Genomic DNA, 25,583 nt, shown 5'->3' on the forward strand with positions numbered 1-25,583 from the left:
ACAGTGTTCTTATTTCTTTTATGGAGATTTTTTTTGGTCCTTACTAGATCTAGAAGTGATTCTCCCCTACTCTGTTACTTCAAAATCCATTGGTCTGTCTTGTACTTTGAATGATCTTTCATGTATGCATGGTTTTGTAACATCATGCATTGGCCATTTGAAAAATATTGGTTTACTGAGGTATGCATATCTTCCCAATTTTAACACGTTTCATTACATACTATTTTAAAATCACATTTGTTAATATCATTGCTGATCCCATAAGTAAAGTTTTTAGGTTTTAATGTGTCAGGCTCATGGTGGTGGATACAAGTCTTCCAAAACTCAAATTTCATTTATAAGCTCAAATTTTATCAGTAGCAACAAATACTATCAATTATCATCCCAAAAGTGACTTTCAATTTGTCATTTTCAAGAGAATGTTGGCTAATACCCAAGTCTGAATAACCATAGTTTAGTGCCACTGCTAATTACCAACCCTTTTACCAATGGGATTTTTGGACTCCAGGGGTCCTTGCACTACATTTTGAGAACCACTTTGTAGAGGAATCAAGTCTGGATTTCTGGACTTTGTCTTTCAATATCAGAGTGACTGGTGCATGGTGAGAAGTTAATTTCAGCTTTAGGACTCATAACAGACACTTGCTTACCTGATTTTTTTAATTGACTATAGGACAAAAGAGAAAAGCCTATATAAATCTGTAAAGTAAGATACTATGAATAGGAGTATGAAATTTTCCAAATGTGAATTAGAAAGAAATATTCAAGAATATAATTGGGAAGTTTCACCAAAAACAATACTTATACCCCAAGATACCAATCTTCCAGTACATAGACTAGACTATAGGTAATAAAATAAATTTGAGGTTATAACACTGTGATAAATATAGCCTCATAAGTATTATCTCCAAGCCTTATTGCAATGAGACAGGTTTAAAGTATTAAAAGCATACCCTATTACAAAGAAACAAACCTAGGAAAGATGAAATAATTTATGTTAAGAAGTGTATACCACATTAGCAATGTTTGTTGCTAAGCATGTGAAGCAACTTACAGCTGGTGGGAGTATGAACTGGTAATACCACCTCAGTAAGAAAAAGAGTAGGCACTACCTGGTACAGTTGAAGATGCATATATCATATGACTTTACAGTTCTGCCTCTGGGTACATAACCCCTGATAAATGTTTTCACTTGTACATCAGGTGACATACATAAGAATGCCGTGTTTATCATGGCAAAAAAAAAAAAATGGGAACAAGCATTGATCAACAAAAGAATGAAAAATGTGTATGCTATAATCATGCAGTGGAATACTTTACAGCCATGAAAGTGAACTACAGCTACTCATCCTTAATCATGGATGAGTCTCAAATTAATGTATTTTTTAAACAGTCACCGAAGGATACATACAGTATGATTCCATTTACATAAAAACTTAAAATAGGTATAACCAAATATATTTTAACATTTATGTATATGATAACTTATAAAGAAAAAAAGGAATAATTGCATGAAGAAGATAGTTGAATAGAAGTTAAACTATGAAGTTAACTGTGATTTGCTTTAAAACTGCATATATATGCAGGAATCAAGATGGCAGAGTAGAACTTGGAGCTCACCTGTCCCCACAAACACATCAAAATTACATCTGCCTGTGGAACAATTCTCACAGGAAACTAACTGGAAACTAGCAGAAGAACTCCTAGAAAACCAAAGCTGCAAGACAGATCTCCGTGTAACCGTGTAGGATGGGGAAAAAAAGGCATTGGGTTAGGACCTGCACCCCTGGGAAGGGATCTGTAAGGAAGAGAAGGTCCACACAGGCCGACCCTTGCCCTGAGGAGCAAGCTAGTTGAGCCACAATCTCGGCATTCCAGTCCTGGGATCCTGCATGGAGGAGACAAACCCCCTTGCCTGCTGGGAAGTCTGCTGAGATGGACAAAAAGCTGGAGAAGCCTAGAGTCTAATCACAAGGAGTGCACATGTGCTGGCTTGCCAACTGTCAGGGCAGAGAGAACCTTGCACTGGTGGCTGCCACCTTGCTGCCCTTTCCAACTGAAAGGGGCAAACACCCCAGCCCCACTCACTCCACACCACAGCTTGGCATGAAATCTGGGAAAAGACTCAGTCTAGCTATGCAGAGACAGACTGGGGCACAGAAATATTAAAAATCATAGAAGAATACTATGAACAGTTATATGCCAACAAGTTGAACAACCTTCCAAAAAATGGACAAGTTTCCAGAAACATACAGCCTGCCAAAATGAGTCAAGAAGAAACATAATTTGGAACAGACCAATCACTGGAAGTGGAATAGATTCTGTAATTAAAAGAAAAAACTCCCAGCAAACAAAAGTCCAGGACCAGACAGCTTCACTGGGGAATTCTATCAAGTATACAAAGAGATTACACCTATCCTCCTCAAACTATTCCAAAAACTGAAGAGAAAGGAACACTCCGAAATTCATTCTGAGTTCACCATCACCCTGATACCTAAACCAGACAAAGACATTACAAAAAAGAAATTTACAGGCCAATATCTTTAATGAATATATATGCAAAATATATATGCAATATATATGCAAAAATCATCAACAAAATATTAGCAAACCAAATCCAACAATACAGAAAAAGGATCATACACCATTATCAAGTTGGATTCATTCCAGGGTCACAAGGATGATTCAACATATACAAATCAATCAGTATGGTCCACCACATTAATAAAAGGAAAGACAGAAATATATGATCATCTCAATAGAGGCAGAAAAAGCATCTGACAAAATTGAAAATCCATTCATGTTAAAAAACTCTCACCAAAGTGGGAGGGAACATTTCAACATAATAAAAGCCATTTATCACAAACTCAGAGCCAACATAATACTCAGTGGTGAAAAGTTAAAAGCCTTCCCACTAAATTCAGGAACAAAACATGGATGCCCACTATCACCACTTCTATTCAACGTAGTATTAGAAGTCCAAGCCATAGCAATCAGACAAGAAAAAGAAATAAAAGCTATCCACATTAGAAGTGAAGAGGTAAAACTGTCACTATTTGAGAGGACATTATACTCTATGTAGAGAACTCTAGTGTCTCCACAGAAAAACTACCAGAACAAATGAATGAATTCAGCAAGTTAGCAGGATACAGGATTAATATATAGAAATCTGTTGCATTTCTTTATAGTAATAATGAAATATCAGAAAGAGAAAGTAATTAAAAAAAATCAGGCTTCCCTGGTGGCGCAGTGGTTGAGAGTCCGCCTGCCGATGCAGGGGACACAGGTTCGTGCCTCGATCCGGGAGGATCCCACATGCCGCGGAGCGGCTGGGCCTGTGAGCCATGGCCACTGAGCCTGCGCGTCCGGAGCCTGTGCTCCCCAGCGGGAGAGGCTGCAGCAGTGAGAGGCCCGCATATGGCAAAAAATAAAATAAAATAAAATTACATCAAAAAAGTAAAGTATTTAGGAATAAACTTAACCAAGGTGGTGAAAAACCTATATGCTGAAGACTATAGAACACTGATAAAGAAACTGAAGATGATTCAAACAAATGGAAAGATATCCCATGCTCTTGGATTGGAAGAATTAATATTGTTAAAACAGCCATACTGTCCAAAGCAATCTGCAGATTTAATGTGATCCCTATCAAAATACCCATGACATTTTTCACAGAACTAGGACAAATAATCCTAAAATTTATATGGAAGCACAAAAGACCCAGAATTGCCAAAGCAATCCTGAGAAAAGACAATAAAGCTGGAGGTATAACCCCCGCCAGACTTCAGACCATACTACAAAGCCAAAATAATCATAACAGCCTGGTATTGGCACAAAAACAGACACACAGATTCATGGAATGGAACAGAGTCCAGAAATGAACCCACCCACCTATGGTCAGTTAATCTACTACAGAGGAGGCAAGAATATACAATGGAAGCTGGAGGGACCAAAAGCTAGTACAATAGCCTTTGCCTCCCTCCTCAACTTCTAAACTTATCAGACGCAGGTGAAGAGAGGAAGAAAGAAAACCAGAATATTCCTGGACTGCAAGAACCTGACCAATCACTGACAGCCGCAAGCCTGCTGCCTCCACTGCATCCTGTCTGCGTGTGATGGGTGTGCTCCTGATTAACTCCTCTCTCTCTCTCTCTCTCTCCCCTCCCCCCTTCTTCTTCCTCTTCCCCTTCCTCCTCCTCCTCCTCCCCCGCCCCCTCCCCCCTTCCTCCTCCTTTTCCTCTTCTTCTTCCTCTTCTTCTTCCCCCCCCACTCTCTCATTCTACAGCGTGCTGTGGGTTTGTTCTAGTAAATTTGAGAATGTTCGGGTCCTGTCATCTCAGAGTGACAACCGGACAGAGGAGGAATCACAGAGAGGTTTCATATCAATTAAGACCTGTGTTGAGTATCTCTAAAGAACAGTCCAAAGTGAGCAGTTCTTAAAGACTCATTCCTGGGGACAACAATGGGTTACGGTGCATCCTGTCTCAAGAACTCCTGATTAGGGCTTCCCTGGTGGCGCAGTGGTTGAGAGTCTGCCTGCTGATGCAGGGGACACGGGTTCGTGCCCCGGTGCGGGAAGATCCCACATACCACGGAGCGGCTGGGCCCGTGAGCCATGGCCGCTGAGCCTGCACGTCCAGAGCCTGTGCTCCGCAACGGGAGAGACCACAACAGTGAGAGGCCTGCGTACCGCACAAAAAAAAGGAGAAAAAAAAAAAACTCCTGATTAATAAATGAATCCAGGCTCCCACCCCACCCCAGAAACTGGGTGGGCTTTTTTTTTTGCTTCCTGCAGCTCCCACCAGTCCATTGGCTTCAGGGAGTGCGTGTGCTGTGGGAGGTCTCCATCCCATCTGAAGCAAGGAAAGTAACGGCCCAACACAAATTCTTCCAACAGGACTCTTTACTGAACATACACACTACCCCAGGAAGAAGTACCAGCATGGAAAACTACTTTAAGTCACAGAAGCCAAAGGAGCTAAAATTTAGCATCGCACAGTTTTCTGTGAGATGTATATGCAGGATCAGCAAGCATGGGAAATTCGAACCAACCCCTGCAGGGATTGCCTTGGGCTACAATCCAATTGCCTTGGATTCTATAAGAAAAATCCCTTTGAGAGAGCGTCCCATTCAAAATTTATTCATATGTAGCTTGAAAGCCACCCGGGTTGTCCTATCACCTGCAGCAATTATTCACATGCAAGGGAACCAAGAGAGCATGTCCTACTTTGAAGGTCAAAGAATACCAAAAATACTGGAAAGGTGTGTTTTGGGGGACAGTGAGAATAGTGTTCAATTTGTGGGATAAGACCATATTACAAAGTTGTTATTTTAAAGGGCTTTTAAATGCTACACAGGATGAACTGCCAGCATCCTGAAGAATTATAAATAGAGCTTCATGTTTTTGTGAAAATGCCATATATTCATTTCAAAAAGTGCTTGGTTCCAGTTTTATTATCAGTGCCTGTCAGTACAGCACGATGTTTAAGAGTGTGGACCCTGCAGCCAGACTACCTACGTTTGATTCCTGACTGCTACTTACTAGACATGGGGCCCTGTGCAAAGCCCTCATCTTTCTCATCTCGAAAATGGATATAACAGACTGTTGAGCCAATGCATATAAAGTTATTACTACTGTATCTGGCATATTGTAGATGTTCAATGAACTTTGGCTATTATTATGATTGTTTCTAGGAATCTAAAATTCTCAGCATATTCACTGAGATCAGGGTAATACTAAAGACAGTTCAGTGAGACCTGGTAAATGGTATAAATGCACAGTGAATTTTTCACTTAAAGCTCTACCAATATTCAGTGCCTGAACACAATCCTCACTTCTCTAGCTGGGACACTGCATTTTGATGATATTTGATCATGACATCAGAAGAGACTAAATTCACAGAAAGACTTAGAAATTCCACTTGCTCGTAAAATAGGATAACTGAATAAAAAAATGAAAAGTATAAAATTTGTTTAGACTTCCTCACCAACTCTATTTTATCCTCCAAAAGGAGTGTTTTAGGGTCAATCTCACTAAAAATTAAATTTATTAAGGGAGATAATACAAGCAGTTATGCTAATTAACAAGTGTTAGAGCCATAAGATTAGACAGTTAGCTTAACACTGTCTATGTTGTCCAGATAATTAGATGAAAACTTTCCTTTTATTTATTCCATTAGCCCAGCTAATTTATGGTAATTCCCTATAGCCTTCTTGCCTATAGATTTTATGGATCTAAGAGACCTAGATTCTATATAAAAATTAAACAACTGGGGATTTCAGAAGCAACATGAAAAATATATATATATGTATACAGTAGAGAAAAGACGGTCTATTCAACAAGTGGTGTTGAGAAAGCTGAACAGCTGCATACAAATCAATTACAACACTCCTCAAACCATACACAAAAATAAACTCAAAATAGCTTAAAGACTTAAATATAAGACATGACACCATAAAACTAGAAGAGAACATAGGCAAAACATTCTTTGACATAAATCATAGCAACATTTTCTTAGATCAGTCTCTCAAAGCAAAAGAAATAAAAGGAAAAATAAATGGAAACTAAGCAAACTTAAAAGCTTTTGCACAGCAAAGGAAACCATCAACAAAATAAAAAGACAACTTATATAATGGGAGAAAATATTTGCAAATGATGTGACCAACCAGGGCTTAATTTCCGAAATATACAAACAGCTCATACAGCTCAATAGCAAAAAAAAAAAAATACCCAATTAAAAAATGGGCAGAAGACCTAAGTAGACATTTCTCCAAAGAAGACCTACAGATGGCCAACAGGCACGTGAAAAGATGCTCAACATCACTAATTATTAGAGAAATACAAATCAAAACTACAATGAGGTATCACCTCACACCAGTCAAAATGACCATCATCAAAAAGTCTACAAATAGTATATGCTGGAGAGGGTGTGGAGAAGAGGGAACTCTCCTACACTGTTGGTGGGAATGTAAATTGGTGCAGACACTGTGGAAAACAATATGGAGGGTTCTTAAAAAACTAACAATAGGGTTACCATATAATCCAGCAATTCCACTCCTGGGTATATATCTGGAAAAAATGAAAACTTTAATTCAAAAAGATACATGCACCCCAATGTTCATAGCAGTACAATTTACAATAGCCAAAACATGTACAATAAATAACCCAATCAACAGACAGTTGGCTTAAGAAAATGTGGTGTATATACATACAATGGAATATTACTCAGCAATAAGAAAGAACGAAATATTGCCATTTACAGTAACATGGATGGTCCTAGAGAATATTATACTTAGTGAAGTAAGTCAGACAGAGAAAGACAAGATATCATTTCTATGTGGAATCTAAAAAATAATACAAATGAATCTATATAAAAAACAGAAACAGATTCATAGATGTAGAAAACAAACTTAAGGTTACCAGAGGAGAGAGGAAGCAGGGAATTTTATTCAATATCCTGTTTTTAATAACCTTTAAAGGGATATATGGGAAAAATAACTGAATTACTATGCTGTACTCCTGAAACTAACACAATATACTTCACTTTTTCAACTGTACTTTAATTTTTTTAAAAACATGCATATCTAAAGAAAAATGCTTTCTTTTGCCTATCTACAAACAGCAATATAGATATAGAATTTTGGTAATTCTTTCATGGAAGTAGTATGTTGTACAAAGCATAAAATTCTTCTTTCTACACAAAAATACTTCATTAACAAGTTTGTTTTTATTTTTTGTGTGATAGTCTATTATGAAACTTATTCAATTAGTAATGTCATATGAGTAATTCCATTCTTGTAGCAACCTGTTTTCTCATGGTCATTGAAACAAATGAATTTCTAAAGTTCTTAAAATATCAATCAGGCTATTGTAGCATCAATGAAATTAATAATTTCTTGCCTGTCATCTTAAAGGAAAATCATTTGTAGTGCATAATTAAACTATCTAAACTTCTTTATTAAGTTTTCCCTACTTTATTGGGAAGCACAGTAGAATTTTTAATTCTGCGAAGTGTTCAAAGCATTTCTTGATCATTTTCTCATCTCTTCTTAGGATACCCATTGCAGACATTGGTTTCTTTGTACCCCATTTAATTAACTTTGATTTCTAAAGGGAATAAATCATTGTATCAAGGTGTGAGGAATGTTCCAGAAATAGAGAACAATACACAAGTTGGAGATAAACCTCACCATTGTAACTAGGCTCTGCCAGTGATGTTTTCCTTGAGTGGAAAATAATGTATTCTCTAAGTCTAGTGCAGGAGATAAAAATGTTTTGGAACTACTCAGCAATATTTTTTATTCTATTATGATTATTATGGATGGATTTTATTTATTTTTGAGAAATTTTATTTATTGAAAAAATGTAAACTATGCCCAGTTTGTTCCAGAAGGGAAAAGCAATGCTCTATGTTCAACAGAAATGTCATAATAAAACTATTCCAGGTGGGACCAAAAGTAGTAAAGAAAATTTTGCCTAAAATACTCATCCTTATGTAATAAGAAAAGACATGATTAGATCTTAGAAATATCTAATAAAATGAATGAACTATATAAATACAACTATCAAATAATTTAAAGTGTTAAGAATTTTCTACTAATACAGGGGTTTTTTAATAGATACCACTGGTTATCTATTTATGAACATGTTCTCTAAGTAACTGCCATCTATGTAAGAATTTTATGGAGGAGTATTTACTTTTTATAATAGATTTGCCAGAAACTTCAAATGATGCACTTACTTTCCAAGGCTTAACTATTTCTTTTTTATTGCAGCCCTTTGGAGTGAATCAGCCTGGACCTTATATCATGTATACAACTGTAGATGCAAATGGATATCTGAAAAATGGTTCAGGTAAGACTTGATATGCATAATAGCACCTTTAATCAATATATTAACAAAGTAAACTGGATGACAAAAATTATCATCAAGTTTTCACATTCTTTATAAAATCTTCACTTTTTATATTATACTTTGTCTTTCTGTATACTTACATCAGTAGATTACAAAAGGTCCTCATGACAAATATATTAACATTAAATTCTTCATATATCCCTGTTGTATGGAGCCACATAATTATCCTTATTTTTCAGTTGAAGTAACAGAGAAATTGGGAGCATTTACTTCAGTTATCTTGATCAAAGTATGAAATAGTAAATTAGTTAACAGAGCTCATCTTAGAAGTAAAAATTAGGACTCCAATCTACTCCTAGATTAATCCTAGTTTTTTCATATGTGGACTAGAAAATCCTAGTTTTTTCATATGTGGAATATTATACAAATTTATATAATATTATGTAATCATATATTTTGATATATGATTATAAAGAAAAATCTTGTTTTACATTTGAATAAAGGGAAATGCAATCAGTCAAGACAAAAGGGAAATAAGACTAAGCAAAGGATGTCTGATCTTGACAGATGGCTAGCTAACTGAGAGATACGATCCAAATCACCATAAATACAACTGTGAACATTTCAATTCTCTAAGGAGGAAAAGGAATCCTAACATATTCATATGCTTCTTTCAGAGTGCTAGAGTCCTAACCATGAAGGAAGTACATGTAAACAGAGTTACTGTTACTCCTCCATTTTTAAATGTACTAGAAAAAAGGAAGAACTCATTATATAGCCATTTTCATTTTATATAATGGCATAACATAATATACCAGAGTGCATTTCCTTTTAAGCTAATTGTACACATTTAATACTGTCATCATGCTACTGCATCAGCACAGAAACATTCCATGAAACAAAAACTGTATGAAAAATTCAAGGAGAAATTTACAGACTCAATTACAGTTTACCCTTGAACAACATGGGAGGTTAGGTGCGCCAACCCTCTGTGCAGTTAAAAATCTGCCTATAACTTATAGTTGGCCCTCATTCCTCTGTATCCTCCAATTCAACCAAGTGTGAATTGTATAGTACTGTAGTATTTACTATTGAGAAAACTCTGCATATGAGTGGAACTGCACAGTTCAAACCTGTGTTATGCAAGGGTCAACTGTATAGTCAAATACGTTAATGTACCATTGTCAGTCAAGGAAACTTAAAATAAATCTGGATATAGTTGATTTGAACAAATTACTTATTTACATTTTAATTCATATATATATTAAACTGTATATAAAAGATTCCAGGACCAGCTGGTTTTATTTTTTATCATTTAACTCTTTGAGACTTTCAAGATGCACATAATTTTAGTTCTAGATTAGGTGTTTCAGAATGCAGGGGGAAAAAATGATGAAGTTACTTATTTCATTTTATGAAGCTAGTATAACTTTATGGCTAGTATACAAAGCCGTTATACCCAAAAGCAAAAACTTAGCTGACTGGTGAATTATCAATCAAAAATGCTATCTAAAATACTAACAATTTAAATTCATCTGTATTTTGAAAGAATTACTTACTTAAGACCATCAAGTAGGTGATTACCTCAGGAATGCACTGATGGTTAAAATGGGGAAATTTTCTTTATTATCATAACAGTAAATCAATCTTTTAAAGATTTGTCTCCCTCTTTTATTTTTTCATATAATGTATATTGTGTAAATCTTTCCATGTCTGTTCATCTAGCTAGTCCTAATTTTTTTTAATTGAAGTATAGTTGACTTATAGTGTTATATTAATTTCAGGTGTACAACATAATGAGTCAATATTTTTATAGATTATATTCCATTTAAAGTCATTATAAAATATTGGTTACATTTCCTGTGCTGAACATTATATTCTTGTATCTTATTTATTTTATACCTAGTAGTTTTTAACTCTTAATTCCCATCCCCTATCTTGCCCCTCTCCCCACCACTCTTCCCTCTGGTAACCACTAGTTTGTTCTCTATCTATGAGTCTGTTTCTATTTTGTTGTATTCATTTGTTTGTTTTATTTTTTAGATTCCATATATGTAAAAACATACAGTATTTTTCTTTCTCTGTCTGACTTACTTCACTAAGCATAATATGCTCAAAGTCCATCCATGTTGTTTCAAATGGTAAAATTTCATTCTTCTTAGTTCTAGTTTCTTTTGGAATTGTTTTGTATGTGGATACAGTAACTGGATAATTTGCTGGTTTGTTTTTTTTTCAATATAACAATACAACAGTAAAGATCTATGTGTTATATTTTTGTGCAGTTAAATGAATAATTCTCACTTCATAGAAAAAAATCTAGAAAAATACTCATCAAACTGTTAACATGTATCTTGGGAGAGCAAGATTTCAAGAGATTCACTTCCTATTTGGTACATTTCTATAACTATTTACTACTTTTAGTCCTTTTTTTTTTTTTTTTTTGTGGTACGCGGGCGTCTCACTGTTGTGCCCTCTCCCATTGCGGAGCACAGGCTCCAGACATGCAGGCTCAGCGGCCATGGCTCATGGGCCCAGCCGCTCTGCGGCATGTGGGATCCTCCTGGACCGGGGCACGAACCCGTGTCCCCTGCATCGGCAGGCGGACTCTCAACCACTGTGCCACCAGGGGAGCCCCCTTTTTATTTTTAAAAGATAAATTTTACAGCAAATTGAAACCTACCAAAAATTAGATATAGAAGATATTTTTTAATCAGTGATTGTTGTTCACAATATATATTTATTGAACCTCTACTACAAACTAGGCATTGGTACCTAGTAGGATATCTTATTAGATGCTAAAAACCCATTCAATAATATTCACTACACATTGCTGTTTTTTTAAGTAAATGGAAAAATATTTCCTTAGCATGATTGCTTTTTAATCTACTCCAAAACAATAATGGAACATTGAGTTTATTCTCACTCAATTATATATTTACTTCTTCCCTGGATTAGGAAGGAATTTGTAAGCATAAACGCAAAGGAGAAAATATCTATAGAAAAGATAAATGCATAAATCAAATGAACGCATACATTTTCATTGCAAAAAATCATAAACAAAGATAAAAGACTATAACTGGGAAAATCTATATGTCCAACAATTGAGAAGTAATAAATTATGATATAATAATTTCCAGCCTACAAAATATTTTAGAATAATTTTTGATGAAATGAACAGATGTTTATGGTATAACACTTGGGAAGGAGGCACATCTGTGTGCATAATCCAAATTGTGTGGGTGTGGGTGTGGAGTTTTTAAGTGAGCCCATGTATAGGAAAAATATAAAAACAAAATGACATATAGAAACGTTACCAGGAATACCTCTTGGTTGTGGGATTTTGTTCTTTATTTTTTGCATTTTAGTTTATACACTGATCATATATTGCTTTTAATTTGAGAACTATGTTAATAATAAGTAATTATAAATATTTTAAAAATATTTCACGCATATTGCTATATTTCATGCATAAATATATGTTCTAAACAGGGAAGTGGCACTTAATTTAATTGATTTAGGAAGTGCTATTATGAAAACCTGCCCCAAATTTTAAAGGATGAAATTTCTAGTTTAAATGTTAATTAAGCATGTTGAAGTCTAAAGAAAAATTACTTGGTTAAACTATACCTTCCAACCCATACAGCCCCACTAGTAGAGAACTTTCCACTCTAGGAAGAGAATGACCACATATGAATACTTCAGAAGCTGCAACCCTGGTTTTCTTATAGAGCAGCTAAGGGTCACTGCTCATTAGTGGATCATGAAATGAATTTAATGGGTTCTGTTAAGGGCTTTTTATTTAAAAGAATAAAAGGTAGAAAATATCAAGTGTATCCTACATTTAGTATTGTTTCATGAAAGCTTTATTTTAGGGTTTGTGTGTCTGTGTTCTTACTGGGTGGTGACATAAAATGTAGTTTTTACTGTGGGCTGTGATCAAAAAAGTTTGAAAGCCACTGCCAGACACAATAACATGCCTTAGTGTTATTCAAAAAAGGCCTGGCCTAATTATCCTTTCTTCTTGTAGACAGATCTTATTGTTACCAAATACTCTGTGGTCTTACTCCACTTCCTAGCAAAGCATGAGTAGCCAAATGTTATTAGACAATTATATTACAGAGGAGTCATTAATTTTCTAAATAACCATTTACTACTCTTGTAAATTAGCCAGAGACCTGCAATAAGTACCCTAATTTCCTAAATAATATTTAATAAGAACTTAGTAGATAGGAGCATTTAGGCCAAATTGTATGGATTGGGGAGTTGTTGGTCATTTCTAAATAATAACACTAATAGACCAAGAATTGTTTTCTACCTCTTAAATTGCTTATTTGGCCCTGCTGTTATAAAATCATTTCCCTTTAGTCCTCTAATGTTACTATTTGTTAACATATCTGAGAAAAGCATAAGTAACCTTTACCTACTATGCACTCTTCATCATACGCTTCAAATATAAGAGCAGTTAAAATGTATGGTAGACTGATATGAAAGGGCAAAAAAGCATTTGGATTAGGTATAACAAAATTCATATTGATGGTAAACATTAGATTATTGAGAAAAAATGATTTGTTGTAACATAAGCACATTGTCTTTCTATAATTTTAACCTTTCAGGTTTCTCCATTTTAATCAGTAATTGTCAATTACATCTTTCAGTGTCAAAACACATTTTATTCTTTATGTTCATTTCTCACCTGCATATTTTCTGAAATTATCTTCAAAGTATAGTCATGTTCCATTTATCCACACGTAATTATCCGTAAAAGAATTTTTTAGTCTTGAGTCATTTTATTTTAATTACTCATCACATTTTAAATTCTCATACCCCAAAATTTTAGCTTTAGCAATACTTAATCAGGCATATTTTTGTGTCAAAAATCATAATTCATAACAAGATAATGGAAAGAGTTGTTATGCCCTGCTGGATTATCCATGATATTCTTCTTATCTGAAAGAATGAATTCTTGCAAGAAGAATCATTCCCTTTCCTTACTTCACACCAAGTAAAGACCTCACAGGAATAGTCAAGTCCACAGAGATAAAGATGAGGGCATGGCGAATAATGATTTTTTTTTCCACTGAAATGAAAGAGAGAAAGGGAAGGAGGAAAAATATGGAATAGCTCTAAGCAGTACTTTTACATCCTCTTCATTTAATTGCAAATTGAATTAATTAATTACAAGAAATACAGAGAGTCTGAGAAACTGTAAGGAAGTTTACAAATTATTCAGCTCTTCAGCAATTAGAAATCCCATCTACACAGATGCAAGTGGGTCACAGTCATATTCTGGAAAACCAAAAGAAAGAAAATAAGAAGCTGTAGTGCCAGGCTTCCCTGGTGGCACAGTGGTTAAGAATCCGCCTGCCAATGCAAGGGACACGGGTTCAAGACCTAGTCCAGGAAGATCCCACATGCCGTGGAGCAACTAAGTCCGTGCACCACAGCTACTGAGCCTGCACTCTAGAGCCCATAAGCCACAACTATTGAGCCCACGTACTACAACTGCTGAAGCCTGTGCGCCTAGAGCCTGTGCTCTTCAACAAGAGAAGCCACTGCGATGAGAAGCCCACACACTGCAACAAAGAGTAGCGCCTGCTCACCGCAACTAGAGAAAGCCCACGCACAGCAGTGAAGACCCAACACAGGCAAAAATATAATTAATTAATTTAAAAAAAAAGAGAGTGAAATATTTGAAGTGTTGAAAGAAGAAGTCACCAACCTAGAATTCTATATACAGCAGAATTATCTTTTAAACACAAAGGAGAAATAGACTTTATCAGACCAACAAAAACTGAGGGAAGCATCACCAGCAGACCTACTCCCCAAAAGAAGTTAAAGGAAGTTCTTTAGGGTTAAGGAGTATGATAGGTCAGAAACACATACCTATATAAGAAAGGAATAAATAAATGAAGATAAAATAAGACCTTTTATTTCTTAGTTGATCTAAAAAATAACTTTCAGATTGTTTAAAGTAATAATAGTAACAGTGTACTGGGTGATGATAGTATATGAATAAGTGACATGAATGACAGCAATGTCATAAGAGATGGGAGGGGGAACCAGGATTATGCTGTTATTTATCTAAATTGGTCCTTTACTGGAAATGACAATCAGGAATTCCTTACCACCAGCTTTGCATGATAACCTCCTTCAGTGAAACAGTAATGGGTTATAAAACCACTTTATCTTCAAAGATGAGTGACTTTGCAACACTTACCCCTAATTTATAGAGAACTAAAGAAGACATGAGATTAAATAAGCGTAAGGAATAGTAAGAATAAGTCAAAAAGAAACTTATAAGGACAAATCGATAAATATGAGCAAGTAAAAAAGCCACAAGAGTAAGAGAATAAAAATTACAAGAGAGTGATTGTATTTGACAAGTGAAAACTTCAGGAACATGAGAGTCATTTGTAATATGTATGTTGTCTGAGAGTGGGGGCTATGCATATAGACAGTAAATTCCACAGTGTAGTGGTTTGCTCTGTGAAGATTTTTTTATTATTATTATTCAAAAAATATTTATTGAACATACCAGTATGAGCTGTGATCCTAGGTACTTTAAGAAGTATAAAATAGGGTTTTCACTGGTGGTCCAGTGGTAAAGAATCTGCCTTCCAATGCAGGGAATGTGGGTTTGATCCCTGGTTGTGGAACCGAGTTGCCACATGCTGTGGGGCAGCTAAGCCCACATGCCACAAACTACAGAGCCCACGTGCCCTGGAGCCTGCACACCAAAACAAGAGAAGAGAAAAAACCTGCACACCACAACTAGAGAGAGGTCCGCACGCCTCAATGAAAGCTCCCACATGCCTCAACAAAGTCGCAGGTGCCATAACTGTTACCCGACGCAGCCAAAAAAATGGAAAAAAAAATACTCATAGCAGCCAAAAACCATTAAAAAAAAAGTATAAAATAATATTTATCATCCTCAAAAAGTCTGTAGTTTATTTGGATAGTAAAAACAAGAAAAAATAAGATGATAAGCCACTAATGAAAGATTTTTAAAAGACTAGTAACTTCCTGGAAGATGACTGACTTCACTATTTACAGGTCCCTTCTATAAGACTTAGGTGTCTAGAGTGTGGCGTCTTAAAGAAAGACTAGGATTCCATATCATTACCTATAAGACTTCGTAAAAATTTGATACCCTTCTCCTTATTTGCCTGGATAACTGAACATGACACTTTGCCAGTTGCTGTGAATGTGCAAAAATATTAAGACGTTGTTACTTTATATTTCAAATATCAAGAACTTTATATTTCAGGAGCTAGACATAGGTATGTCTATTGAAGTGTTTTCTTAAATAGTAATTACAAAGCAATAAGTATCAAGTTAATGGCAACAATAAGTACAACAGGAACTCAAAGAAGAGGCCTGACTGACATGTTACATGTAACTGACATGTTACATTTTTGTGAAGGAAGTCTTCCTTTGAAGGATTGGTGTATAATATGGATCAGAAATGAACAAGAAGTAATATAGATTTAGCATTAGCAAAGTCAAAACATGAAAAATGTAACTTTATTAGGAGCAACACAAAAAGGAAATAATTTGACAGTCAATAAAGAAAATCTTGTTCTGTTTTTTAAAAACAACACACAGAAGCTATAATATCTTTGAATATTTTCTTTTTATTTTCATAAGTGCATTGAGGAAAAACTCTAGTATCCTAGAGAGATATCCCCATTGGTTTTATTTAGTTGCTTTAGTGTTTTTGTATAGCTTGACAAATGGCCTGGAATTTAGTATAGATTGGTCTTTACACAAAATATTTCTTATTTTAAAATTTAATTCAGTGAGCAGATTACTAATCATTATAATACATTTTTACTTAATTGTGTACATTTATAAAACGTAACAATTTAAAATATGAATGCTACTTAATTTATTTCAAGATTTTATATTTTTTTAAATCAGTAAACAATGTAAAATAGGCCTGGTTGCCCATTTCTTGAAATATATTTTTAAATAAAGAAAAGAAAGAAAAAACAAATGAATGAAAAATCTCTGCTTAACAAGTACAGTATTGGTGACTTCTGGTTTCCGGTCCAACATGTAAAGAGCTTGGAAATCATACTCCCATCCTCCCTTCCATTCCCACCCCTGCCCCAGCCAAATGATGACCAAAATGAAAATCAAAAGCTCTTCTTAGATCCATTAGAGAATTGAAGACACTGGGCAAACTGCTGCCCCCCAAACTGGAAAGACAGACAAATGTATAAAATGGCAGCTTACCAGAGCAGAAGCCACAGCTAGGGCCAGCCACTGGCAGGAACACTTAAAGGGTAATTCTGGGGACTCAGTTTGAGACTGGTTTAAGAGATTAAAAACTCCTACCTTTGGGGACCCAAACTTTCATGATTTTTACCTCTGTGAGCCACACAGGTTCTCAGGGACAAGATCTAAGAAAAATCCTCTTGTGCTTCTCTCAGGAGAAAGGGGGAAAATAAACTTTTTCAAATACTCCCAGAGCTACAGTTCTTCTTAACAAAGGCCTGCCCTCAAGGGAAATTATTTTATGAAAACCTAACCAACTTTGCTTTTTTACCAGAGCCTAACTGACTTGGTGGTAATGGTGGTAATGAAATATCCAGCTCTAACCCCCCTCTAGTCTTCCTGTCTCACCTTCATAGGTGAGAGGGGAAAGGACCTGAGAAGCACTTATGAAAGTCACAGCCCAGGGTCATAGGCTTACTAAAAAACTGAGACCTAATCACAGGACTAGAGAACACTTACCTGCCCCCTACATCTTACCACCACATCAATCAGGCTCCTATACAACAACAGGGGAGCAAGGTTCAAACCCTATTTAAAAAGGAAACCCAAAGATAACGGAAGAGACAAAAACAAGGACACTACAGGAAATTTTAGCCTCCGACACCTACAGCTACAGCAACCAGTAAATGCAATCTAATTCATAGCCAGATAAACATAAAACCTCACACTAACCACCTGTTTACCTTAGTTCTTCTTCCTTGATACATCATGTCCAGCTTTCAACAAAAAATTACAAGGCATGCTAAAAGACAAAAAAAACAAGACAAGAAACCCCCACATTTTGAATAGATAAAGTAGGCATCAGAACCAGACTCAGTTATGACAGAGATTTTGGAATTATAAGACTAAGAATTTACGGTAACTATGATTAATATCCTAAGGGCTCAAATGGGAAAAAAAGGAAATGCTAGAAAACAAAAACACTGCAACAGAAATGAAGAATGCCTTTGAGTGGCTCAGCAGCAGCTTGAACATGGCTGAGGAAAGAATCAGTGAGCTCGAAGATGTCAATAGAAACTTCCCAAACTAAAGAGCAAAGAGAAAAAGGAATAAAAAAATATAGTTTATCTTAATGAATATTGAAGTGCAAACTGCTACACTAGTGGCCCCAATGACTCATAATATAGTCTCCTTCCACATTCACTCTGCCTAACCAAGGGGACATCAGCAAACATGACACAAGTATAGCCTTGATAAGCTCTTAGACTTTGAGACTTACCCTCTTGGGATGCTGCCCTGAGATCTGCCCAGTCTAGTCACCTTAAGAATGAACGATTGTAAGGACAGATGCCTACTCAGGCCTCCCAGCTGATCTGCCAGCTGAATGCAGCCATGTGAGTCAGCCCAGCCAACCCACAGAATCATGAGAAAGAAAATGGTATGGTTGTAAGCCACTAAGCTTTGAGCTGGTTTGTTATACAACAATAAATAATCACTAGAAGGAATGTATTCTGTTTGCTTAAGAGCCAAATATGAAAGAATTTACAGAGATGGACGTGTCAACAGTATTTAAAAGGTATGTTTGAGAAGTGCAGACTTGAGTAGACAGTAAAGGGAAAGAAGTGTGGAGAAGGAGAAGTTGAAAGCTTAAGAGTTTAAGAGAATGTGCTTACTGACATTTCACAACTTTAATCACGTCCTCTAGGGAAAAGGTACATGTGAAATAAGTGACTTTAGTAAAGGAAAAATTCAAGGTATATTTATGTTTTGCGTCTGTTGATAGCCAAGAATTGCATCTAGGTCTCTCCAAGTTGACTAACATGTGACAGATACCTAGTCTAATAAACATTTATTTTTAATGTTTCACTAAAAATAAACTATCTTGCAATTTGTAACTAAAATCACTGCCTCTTCGATTTATAAAGTAGCTATGTGTCTTTTATCCCTATTTCAGAACTAAACAGTTTTACCCCCTTGTGGTTTTTGTCACCACCAAAAAACACAGCTTATAGCAAAATGCTGTGGCCTATGGGTTTGCCTCTCAAAGAGGTATAGATCTCCAACTTGAAAAATAAAGTGCACTAAAGCACAAGCCAAGCTTTCCCATTTAGCTAATTTATACCACACTGTCCACTTTGGAAAACAGAGTTTATCTTTTTAATCCAGAGAATGACAGCTGGAACATAATTGCACATAACTTCAGAAAAGTTTACGTCCTTAATACAACTCTGTACAGGAGCACTGACCATTAAATTAGACCTCCACAGGCAATAGCACCCAATGCAGTTTGGCTTTATGAGAGTTGTAGATTTATTTTATTGTTTCCCTTTGCATTATTTTTTCATGCATTGTCAATGGCTTTTATCATTCCTTCATTAGGTGCAATGTGCATTAAGCTCTAGAAAAGCAATTATCAAAATCAAACTACTCAGTTTCTCAAAAAGTTAAGCATAGAGTTACCGTATGAACCATTAATTCTACTCCTACATATATTCCCAAGAGAATCTAAAATATATGTCACACAAAAACTTGTACATCGATGTTCATAGCATAATATTCATACTCATAATAGCCAAAAAGTGTAATAAACAAACCAAATGTCCATCAACTAATAAATGGATAAACCAACTGTGGCATATCAATACAATAGAATATTATCCCATTAAAAACATGAAATATGCTATAACATGGATGAACCTTGTAAAACATTATTCTAAGTGAAAGAAACGAGATACAAAAGGCTGCATATTACATGATTCCATTTATATGAAATGTCTAGAATAAGCAAATACATAGAAATAGAAAGGAACTTGCAGGTGAGGGTTACCAGGAACTGGGCCAGAGAAGAAATGGGAAGTGACTGCTAATGGGTCCAGGGTTCCTTTTTGCGGTGATGAAAATGTTCTGGAATTAGTGGTGACAGCTGTACAACCTTGTGACTATACTAAAAACCACTGAATTGTACACTTTAAATTGGTGGACTTTGTGGCATGTGAATTATATATCAATTTAACAAAAGGAGGAAAACTACTCACATTCTAAATTTATAGCTGGGAAGTAGGTTGACAGGTAAAGCTTGAACCAGTGTTCTAAGCTTCCTGATTTATTCCAAAAGAGAAATCAGAAAAATTTCTATGAAAAAGTGATGTTATACTGTTTTTCAGGAACTAATATCAAGTTGAAATTCAACCTAAGAAAAAAACAGAATATATGAGGAATGATTATATAATAATAAAAATAACAAATAACATTTGTAGTTTTGCAGTTTTTTGTTTTTTGTTTTTTTTGCGGTACGCGGGCCTCTCACCGCCGCGGCCTCTCCCATTGCGGAGCACAGGCTCCGCATGCGCAGGCCCAGCGGCCATGGCTCACGGGCCCAGCCGCTCCGCGGCATGTGGGATCCCCCCGGACCGGGACACGAACCCGCGTCCCCTGCATCGGCAGGTCGTACTCCCAACCACTGCGCCACCAGGGAAGCCCCAGTTCTGCAGCTTTAAAAGCACTTTTATATACATTAAAAGTTAAGTACTGTTGTTGTAATTGTCTCATAAAACCCATTCAGTAGGTGGTATTGTAATTCTGATTTTATAGATGAGGAAACATTCAAGTTGTATTTTTCTGTTGTTGTATGTTTAAGCATCCCCAGGTCAAGATTTGTCTTTTTCATCTCTGTGTAAAAGGCATACAGTGTGCATTCAGCAAATGTTAAGGTGAATGAATAAACAAATTAAGGCTTAGGGAGGGCAAGGGACTTTCTAAAGATCAAACAAAGCAGTGTGGAATACTGTCTTTGGCATTCAAATCCTGTGTACTTCCCATAATATCACATCATAATATCACATCACAGGTCTCCTGTGTTAAGGAACACATTTGTTCAAGTTCCAGCCTTTAGGCTGATATCAAAGTTATTTTAATTCAAAGCCAAAATGGAGGTCTTCAACGGCAGTCATTGATATGGCATATTATTAGACCTCAAAGAAAACTAAAGTTAAACAACTGTACAAACTTTACTTTGTTGTTTACTACCAAACCTTCAGGTTAGTAGAGCAGACATTTACCAAGTGCCTGATATGTGTCAGCCACTATGCTGGGCCCTAGAAATGGGGCATAGAAATGATTAAGTCACTAGGTTGGAAGCACCTAAGCACCTCTTCTTATGGAACTGTTTTCAGTCTAGTAAGAGGTTCTTCCACATACTTCATCACTTTATCCTTGTCAGTTATCTAGAAGCTGAGTTCAGAAATAAGTCAGAATACTCCAAAGGATTAGGTCAGACATCAGTGGATTCCTTTACTCACCATTATAAGCCACCATTGACTACCAGGAAAAGAAGCCAACCATTGTTTTAAGAAAATTTCCGTAAGTTGCTACAATCCTAACTTCTAAAATACAGGAATTTAGCATTTAGGCATGTAGCTTCATGAACTCCCTATATAGTATTCACTTACTATAATACAGGCTCTTTCTTCTGGATCCACATTCTATAGCACCTGGTAACACCACATATTTTTAAAGGTATTAAATACTTTCTGTACATGGATTATGCCTTTCTATGAAGACAGCCTATTTCTTGTTCTTAAGCTGATTACTAAGTAGGACTGTTAAAAACCAAGGTGTAGGAGCTTCCTTGGTGGCGCAGTGGTTAAGAATCTGCCTGCTAATGTGGAGTACGTGTGTTCAATCCCTGGCCTTGGAAGATCCTACATGCCATGGAGCAACTAAGCCCGTGTGCCACAACTGCTGAGCCTGCGCTCTAGAGCCTGTGAGCCACAACTACTGAAGCCCGCGCGCCTAGAGCCTGTGCTGCACGACAAGAGAAGCCCGCGCACCGCAAAGAAGAGTAGCCCCTACTTGCCGCAACTAGAGAAAGCCCACGTGCAGCAATGAAGACCCAATGCAGCCAAAAATAAATTAAAAAATAAAGTTATTTAAAAAACCAAGGTGTATTTATATAGCGACGTTGAATTAACATGTCTTAGATTTATAATTTGATAACAGATTAAGGTGCTTCTCCAGTCAACAGGGTGCCTGATATATAGCATGGTGCTTAATATCTATAGAATAAACAAACTAATTAATCACAGACTTAGTAAGTGATTAGTGAGAATCCACTTACACTGGAAACTAGCTTTTCTCAAAGTCCAAAAAAAATGATGTGCCTTAGTCATATAAGCCAGTAGAAGATTTTACCATCAAGCAGAGAATAACTGCTTCATTTCTTTTTTCTATGTGGGTTGCCATCCATTTAATTTAAATCAGTGAATTTTAAGACAAAAATAAGAAGAAGCTATGATTTAGTAAATGTTTTAACTATCAAGTGTCTATAGCCAAATTTTAAAATTAAATTCCAATATTTTTATTATACTCAGTCAAAATTTCTTTTGGCTTCTCCTCACCTTCCAAATCCTCTTTTTTTCCCCACTTCTGAATTCTGGTGTGACATTACAATATGATGTTGAGAAGTGCAGGTAAGTTTAGCCTGTTGACAATAAGGAGCCTTTTTGCAATTACCATGTTCTAAATATAGGAATTAGCTGTCCCTCCCTAAAAGTGGCTAAACACTTCAGCAATGAATTTAAATGTTGAAAATCATCACTGTTTTAATACATTTTATCACTTGTTTTCTTTGACTACTATTCTATCTTAGTTGATAGTTTGTTGTTTAAAAAGTGGTCACTGGTATATATTACCAGAAATCATCCTACTGTAACAGCTATGATATTCTATATTATCTAGAATATTTAGGACAGTGTAGTCTCAGATCAACTCAATATTTTAGTAAGAAGCCACAAAGGTCACCTTAGACTTTTTTAAGTAACTTCCACAGACTTAGAATACATATATGTAGCATCTGACATAGAGATTCTTTTCTATAAGTTCACATGTAAGTTCTTTGAAACTTTAAAAATTATTTTAAAATATCAGGAAAAGGATTATATGATCAGGGTAGATCATAAACACCAATTTCACTGCTAGACTTTTTCTGGCTAGGATATCTGATTTGATAAACATTTACAATGAGCCTTATCACATTAGATAACACAAATTATTACCCCAGGGTGGCATTCAAGAGCAAACAACCATGATAATTGTTATAGCTAGGAAGATTTTATTAGCTATATCAGAAACTTACTCTGTTGGCAATTAAATTAGAATAGCAACAAATGAAAGTATTTTTAAACTTTTAATTTTATCATTTGTCAATACCTTTTTTATCCATTGATTTTAATAGAATCCTAATCACTCTTGATAATGCAATAACAAAATATGAAAACATATTTTCCTTTCAAAGTCTTAGCTTAATTTTTCTTGACTTTAGTCTACCATTTGTTATTATCCAGCTTGCCATTCTCACAATTATAAATTCTCCTCATAGAGAAACATTTTCCCCTACCTGATATTCTAACCGTTTTCTTACAGGAAAATATAATTTAAGACACACACCACAGGGGACAAATACATGACGATGTTTCTTTAACATCCCCCCTACAAGCAGTGAGAGTAGTCCTAAATTTTTCACTCTACCGATTATAACTTTTTAAACTATCTGGAATGAGCCAGAGAACCTGAGCTTATTCTAGTGTCAGTTAAGGGCTAGTCCATAGCCAGAGGATTGTCATGTTCATAATTGTATCCCCTGTGAACATAATAGTATTAAAGTTGGTGTCTGTAATAGAAGATCAACAAGATAAACCAGGCTCATCTCACAGAAGAATTGCTTAAATACCTCGGGCTTTAGGTATAGAATGGGAACATCACAAAGCCTAAGGTATGCTCATTGGGCTCAAATGCCCTACAGTCTAGATTTACAAAATAAATGCCATGTTAACTGGAATGACTCTGTACAAAATGTTTCAGGTTACCATATCATATCCTAGGACCCCACAAATACAGAGATCCAAACAGTAAAGGAAATGAACAACTGACATTGGTGGGGAGGGGAGGGGATGGTATTCTGTCATTAGAAGTCCTTTTTATAGAGTGATAAGACAAATATCACACTTCTTTTTTCTTTTTTTTTTTTTTTTTTTTTTTTTTTTTGCGGTATGCGGGCCTCTCACTGTCGTGGCCTCTCCCGTTGTGGAGCACAGGCTCCGGACGCGCAGGCTCAGCGGCCATGGCTCACGGGCCCAGCCACTCCGTGGCATGTGGGATCTTCCCAGACCGGGGCACAAACCCGCGTCCCCTGCATCAGCAGGCAGACTCTCAACGACTGCGCCACCAGGGAAGCCCCACACTTCTTTTTCAGCTGAAAAAAGGATCACAGGTAATGATGAAGGATGTGGCATTTGGAATTAAGCTGCCAAAATGAAAATCCCAGGGCTTCCCTGGTGGTGCAGTGGTTGAGAGTCCGCCTGCCGACGCAGAGGACGCAGGTTCGTGCCCCGGTACGGGAAGAGCCCACATGCCACGGAGCGGCTGGGCCCGTGAGCCATGGCCGCTGAGCCTGTGCGTCCGGAGCCTGTGCTCCGCAACGGGAGAGGCCACGACAGTGAGAGGCCCGCGTACCGCAAAAAAAAAAAAAAAAAAAAAAAAAAAAGAAGAAAATCCCAGCTCTACCATTTAGTAGCTATGTGGTTTTGGTCAAATTGTTTGACCTCTTGATTTCCTCATAATAAAGTGAAGATAATTGATGTCACAAATGCCTTTTATGTATGTATTTATAAATTGTTCAGAATTCTTATATATAACTGATACTTTACCTTTGGGTAGACTGTCTTTCTGTACTGGTATCTATGTGGTATAAATTGATATATTATTTTTGAATTGGAATATGTTACAAGTCTCAGGTCTGACACATTTGGAGGATAGAAGTTCTTTCATTTATTCATTCATACATTGGACAAATATGTACTGAGTGCCTAATATACGACAGGCCTGTTCTAGGCTCTTATGATATAGAGGTGAATAAAACAGACCAATTTCACAGCCCTCATAGATATTACATTCTAGTAGGTGAAAAGAGGTAATAAACATAATAAGTGAGTTGTTTAATACTATGTCATGGTTAGGAGGTGATATCTACTGTGGGGGTGGGGAATAAAGCAGGGTAAGAAGGATACAGAAGAACTTATCAGTTTTATGTAGGGTGGTCAGAGTGGCCCTCTCTGAGAAAATGTCATTTGAACAAAGATTTGAAGGATATAAGGGAGTCATACATATGGTTAACTTCTGAAGAATACTCCAGGTAGAGGAGAAAGCCAGAGCAGAAGCCTTAAGGTATAAGCATTCCTGGAATTTCCAAGGAACAGTGGAGAGACCAATGTCTTGGAGTAGAATGAAAGAAGTGGGTTAAGGAGTAGAAGATGAAATCTGAGTTAAATGAGGGCATGGAGTGTAAACTGAGTGAAACAGTAGACTATAGGAAGAGCAAGAGCTAAAGCAGGGAAACTAATTAGAGAACTAGTAAAATAATTCTGGCTAGAAATGATGGTGGCTTTAACCCAGGTAACAGTCATGCAGGTAGAAATGGTGGGATTCTGGATATTTTGGGATTGTAGATATATAT

At 36.2% G+C, this 25,583-nt stretch overlaps 1 protein-coding gene across 2 annotated transcripts in view; it reads left to right on the top strand.

Moving 5' to 3' along the window:
• ITFG1 (integrin alpha FG-GAP repeat containing 1) overlaps positions 1 to 25,583 on the top strand; it is a 252,668-nt gene that overhangs the window by 208,252 nt on the left and 18,833 nt on the right. For both annotated transcript variants that reach the window (XM_081215339.1, XM_081215340.1), the window contains exon 14: positions 8,776 to 8,854. In XM_081215339.1, coding sequence (XP_081071465.1) covers positions 8,776 to 8,854 — 79 coding nt within the window. The remainder of the gene's footprint in view (positions 1 to 8,775; positions 8,855 to 25,583) is intronic.

The sequence above is a fragment of the Mesoplodon bidens genome, assembly GCF_964165515.1.
Source record: "Mesoplodon bidens genome assembly, chromosome: 18".
Classification (NCBI taxonomy): domain Eukaryota; kingdom Metazoa; phylum Chordata; class Mammalia; order Artiodactyla; family Ziphiidae; genus Mesoplodon; species Mesoplodon bidens.